Here is a 5,128-nt window from a genome sequence, read left to right as displayed (position 1 = left end):
GCCAGCGAAGTGTCCCACGCAAGACTGTTCTTATGTCTTATACTGGTTCCCAGAAGCCACAGTATTTCTTATGGACTAGTCTCTTACTGTTTAACCTTTCAGAACACCTGGATCAGGGTACCTTTTCATATATAATTTTCACAGACTGGCTTTAAAGGGGGCTGTAAAATTGTTTTAGGTCTTTTGATATGTTTCCTGCTATCAACCTACATAGACACTTCCACTGAGGCCTAACTACACTACAGTCTATTAATCTCTGATGACAAACCTATGAGAGTCAAGTTCCAACAACCCACTCATGCAGAAACACAACTCCAGGCTCCCTGAGACAGGTCACACAAAAACATGTGTCAGGCAAGATTTGGCTCCTAGTTCTCCCATCCTAGTACTAAGATAAAAGAAAAATGTGTAAGTAGAATTTTAACACCTGCTAAATTATTTTGTTGAATGGATTAATGAATCTTTTTGAAGTGATAAAAATGTCTTGAAATGTCCCATAGTGTCAAGCTTGTCAAGTCCTCTTATCAATATCCTATGAAAAAACAGTTTTTACCGCTATCACTTCCTTCTTAAGAAATCTCCTGGGTAGCGCCCGTAGCTCAGTGAGTAGGGCACCAGCCACATACACCAAGGCTGGCGGGTTCAAGCCCAGCCCAGGCCTGTTAAACAACAATGACAACTGCAATGAAAAAAATAAATAAATAGCTGGGCGTTGTGGCAGGCACTTGTAGTCCCAGCTACTCTGGAGACTGAGGCAAGAGAATCGCTTAAACCCAAGAGTTTGAGGTTGCTGTGAGCTGTGATGCCCCAACACTCTACAGAGAGCGACATAGTGAGACTCTGTCTCAAAATAAAAAAAAAAGAAAGAAAGAAAGAAAGAAATCTCCTGAGATCTTTCCTGGGGCTTCTTAGGCTGCCAACAGTACAAAGGTTTAAAAGATCACATTTCCTACATATAACATCTTGTGATAATTTTATCTGACAGCTAGAATCACTCAGGGAATTGCACAGGGAACTAACAGCAAATTCCATTTCTGTTTGCTCTTCTAATGCCAAAGTGAATTTATCTTACAGCTCACTACAGTGGTGATCATGTGGACTTGCTGTTCATGTGTAGTACTCAACACACAGAACACCCATCTTTAGATGGATATGAGTTTTGCCCTGAACCACCCACAATGTTACTCAGCCCTCCTTATGACAAGAGTATCCTCCTGCAAGTTAATTAGGATATGTCAGTGGCCAAGGAGCAAAAGATGCTAACTTACCCAGAGAGCCCTTCTGCAGTGGCCTTGTTAACACTGCTGGCTGTGGGTAATTAGCTGAGCCAACCAGCTATAGCAGTGGTTCTCAACCTGTGGGTTGCAACCCCTGTGGATTGTATTAACGGGTTGCGGCATTAGGAAGGTTGGGAACCACTGAGCTATAGGCATATACACAAGTATGTGCAGTGTAAAATACTCATTGCATATTTGATAAAGGAAGGGAGAGAAGAAAATTAAAATGAATGTAGGCTTATAAAAAATAGTAACATTTTTATTATTCTTTATAACAACTCCTTCTTTTTACTTTGTCATTCCCTTCATTCTCCTATGATAGCCATCATTATCCTCTTTGTACAGGATGAATTGTTATCCCAATTTTATAAGAAAGAAACCTAGAAGACTTGTTTTTTCCCAGAATCACATAGTATATTCTCCAACCATAGCTAAAAGCCAGATACTTTTAGCTATCTCTCAGAAGTACTCTCAACCTTCCAGCCATTCCGGCCTCATTCTTAAGACATTTGCTGAGAAAGTGCCACAGATGCTTTTGCTTCGGCTAGGAACTAGATTCATGGTAGTAATGATGAAACCCTATTCTGCAGGCAGACGGGACCTGTGGGGTCAGCCTGCCACTTCCTTAACTGAGCTTGCCCCAGCCCAGACCCACTCAGTGCACACACACACATCTTCCAGGATTATGCCACTGAAGGCCTTCGCACCCTCATGGTGGCCTACCGAGAGTTGGACGATGCATTCTTCCAGACCTGGAGCAAGAAGCACAGTGAAGCCTGCCTGACTTTGGAGAATCGGGAAGACAGATTATCAGATGTCTATGAAGAGATCGAAAAAGACTTGATGGTCAGTGTGAGGAAGCTAAGAACAGACTGGGGGTTGGCAGACTGAGTAAAGGCTTTTCTAGTGGCCTCCAGAGGATGAATAGATACAGGCTTTCTTTGAGAGGGAAGATAGACAGGCTCAACAGGAAAGTACCATAGCTTTGCTCCAAGGAGGCTGGATACCGAATCCAAGCTGATTCAGTATATCCTGGGTCTTCTGACTCCATAATGAAAAAATATTTGTAATATTTATCTTACTGGTAGTGTTTCTTATCCCAAAGCTGCTCATAGAAGCTGAGTAATATGGGAGAAATTAGGACCTGAATAATGCAGAGATTGGGTAACCCAGAACTAACAAATGGGATAATCAGGACAAAAATATTCATCCATTCATTTGACATATTTATTGTGTGCTTCCTATGTGCCGGGCAGTTTTCTAAGCCCTAGACATGTAGCAGTAGACAAAACAGACAAAAAGAAACATATACAGTAAGTCAGATGGTGAAAGTGTTAGAGGAGAAAATAAAACTAGGAAGAGAGGGAGTGACATCACATGTCAGCACATATGTGTGTGTTTTGGAGAGGGTAGACGCAAGGGAAAGCAATTAGAAGGGAGCTGGAGTAGTACAGGTGAGACATGGTGATGGTTTAGACCAGATAGAAGTGGTCAGAAATGGTTAGATTCTGTGTATTCTTAAAGGTAGAGCCAACAGAATTTGCTGATGGTTTGGATTATAGGGTCTAAGGAAAATTGAAGTTAAGGATGATCTCAAAGTTCTTGACCAGATTGATACAGGCTGCCTCAGCTATAAAAAGAGAGAAATTACTGATAGCAAAGAGGGAAATTTAGAGTTCCCAAATACCCTTCCATAGTCAGCTTGGTAGTATTCTAGACTGTTGTTCTAGAGCAGCGGTTCTCAACCTGTGGGTTGTGACCAATGAAAATACACCCTGCATATCAGATATCTACATTACGATTCATAACCATAGCAAAATTACAGTTATGAAGTAGCAACGAAAATAATTTTATGGTTGGGGGTCACCACAACATGAAGAACTGTATTAAAGGGTTGCGGCATTAAGAAGGTTGAGAACCACTGTTCTAGAGGCTTAGCAGAAATTAGTTAGTAGTTCGAGCATCTGTCCATTACCCAGACTCAGGCCTGGTACCCATGCTGTGGTTGGCATTGTTGGGATATTATAGAAAGAAAGCAAGATTCTTTTAATATAGCATAAGGAAAAGCCTTGAAAACTGCAGAGAGCCTCTGTGAGTACAAACAAATGAAGGACACTTAAGCCTTATGGGTTGAAGGAAAACTGGAGTGGGATGTGGAGATCCCTTCATCTGGGAACCATCATTTTTGGAAGTGTATTAATGAAGCCAGGGAGAAGTGAAGTTGTGTTGAGAAACAGATGGTTTAGCAGTGTCACAGGCTAGATATATGACTTGGGCAAGTCTCTTCCCTCTATAATCCTTAATGTTCTGAGTTCCTAAATTTATATAGTTGGAAAGCTGTGTGTGTGGAGAGGCTGGGTTTTATGCCACTGGGATCCTCTTACAGGACAGAGCCAGCTTATTAAAGAGAAGGCTGAGGTGCCAGTTCAGCTGTTATGTAGCATTATGACTCTCTCCCTTTTCCTCACTCACTGATATCTCTTTTCAAAGCTGTTAGGGGCCACTGCCATAGAAGACAAGCTGCAAGATGGAGTGCCTGAGACAATCATCATGCTGAATAAAACCAAAATTAAAATGTGGGTTTTAACTGGAGATAAGCAAGGTAAAGGAGAGTTGTTTGCCTGACCAATCCTCTTCCCTGTCCACCTTAGCCATTTCTTTTCTTCTTCTTAGCCATTTCTTTTTTCTTTTTACTTTTCTTTTTTTGAAGACAGGGTCTTGCTCTGTTGCCTGGGCTAGAGTGCAGTGGCAGCATCATAGCTCAGTTTAAACTCAACTATGCTGGGCTGGATGCAGTGGCTCACACCTGTAATCCTAGCACTCTGGGAGGCTGAGGCAGGTGGATTGCTTGAGCTTATGAGTTCGAGATCAGCCTGAGCAAAAAGCAAGACCCCATCTCTACTAGAAATAGAAAAACTGAGACAAGAGGATCACTTGAGCCGAGTTGGAGGTTGCTATGAGCTGTGACATCACAGCACTCTATCTATCCAGGGTGACAACTTGAGTCTCTGTCTCAAAAAAAAAAAAAAAATCCTCAACTATGCCACCACCCTAATTCAACTTTCATCTTCTGTTAGCTAGACTTCTGCAAAAACTTCTGAACTGATTGATCCCTATGTCTCTTGCCCTTATTAATTTCATAATATCCTACATACAACCATGTGTTTAATCTTCCCTAGATATACTGATTTTATGTTGTTATTTTTCTGCTTAGTATCCTAAAGTGACTCCACATTATAAAAGTCAGACTCCTCTATCTGGCCTTCAAGACTTTGATAATCTTGGCCAGGAACAGTGGTTCATGACTATAATCCTAGCTGTGGGAGACTGAGGCAGGAGGATCACTTGAACTCAGGAGTTCAAGACCAGCGGGAGCAAGAGCGAGATCCCATCTCTACTAAAAACAGAAAAATTAGCTAGGCATTGTAGTGGATGCCTATAGTCCTAGCTACTCAGGGGCTTGAAGCAGGAGGATAGCATCAGCCCAGAAGTTCAAGGTTGCTGTGAGCTATGATGACTCCACTACACTCTACTTGGGGCAGCAAAGCAAGACTCTGTCTCAAAAAGAAAGATGTTGGTAATCTATTGCTGCGAATGTTCCTGCATTGCTACCTGCACATCCTTATCTCCATCCTAATGTGACCATTATCTTCAGTATGTCCCAGAAAATAATTCCTACTCTAGGGACTCCGGGTTGTTTCCCCACTTAAAATGTCTTCTCCTTCCCCTAAACTTTCCTATTCCTCATTCAAGGCTTTCCTCCAAGAAAATTTCTGTAACAATTGGAATATCTCCTCTGAATTTTGATGCCACTTGTAGCCAGGGATCAAGACTTAATTTTTTTTTTTTTT

At 41.7% G+C, this 5,128-nt stretch overlaps 1 protein-coding gene across 1 annotated transcript in view; it reads left to right on the top strand.

The window, feature by feature from the left end:
- LOC100942765 (phospholipid-transporting ATPase FetA-like) overlaps positions 1–5,128 on the top strand; it is a 137,163-nt gene that overhangs the window by 122,856 nt on the left and 9,179 nt on the right. Inside the window, exons 18-19 of the mRNA XM_012811646.2 lie at positions 1,959–2,123; positions 3,768–3,879. Of these exons, the coding sequence (XP_012667100.2) occupies positions 1,959–2,123; positions 3,768–3,879 (277 nt within the window). The remainder of the gene's footprint in view (positions 1–1,958; positions 2,124–3,767; positions 3,880–5,128) is intronic.

Source organism: Otolemur garnettii, unplaced genomic scaffold (assembly GCF_000181295.1).
Source record: "Otolemur garnettii isolate 467f Iridium unplaced genomic scaffold, OtoGar3 scaffold00172, whole genome shotgun sequence".
Classification (NCBI taxonomy): Eukaryota; Metazoa; Chordata; class Mammalia; order Primates; family Galagidae; genus Otolemur; species Otolemur garnettii.
The sequence above is the reverse complement of the archived record's forward strand: the minus strand, read 5'-3'. Positions and strand labels throughout refer to the sequence as shown.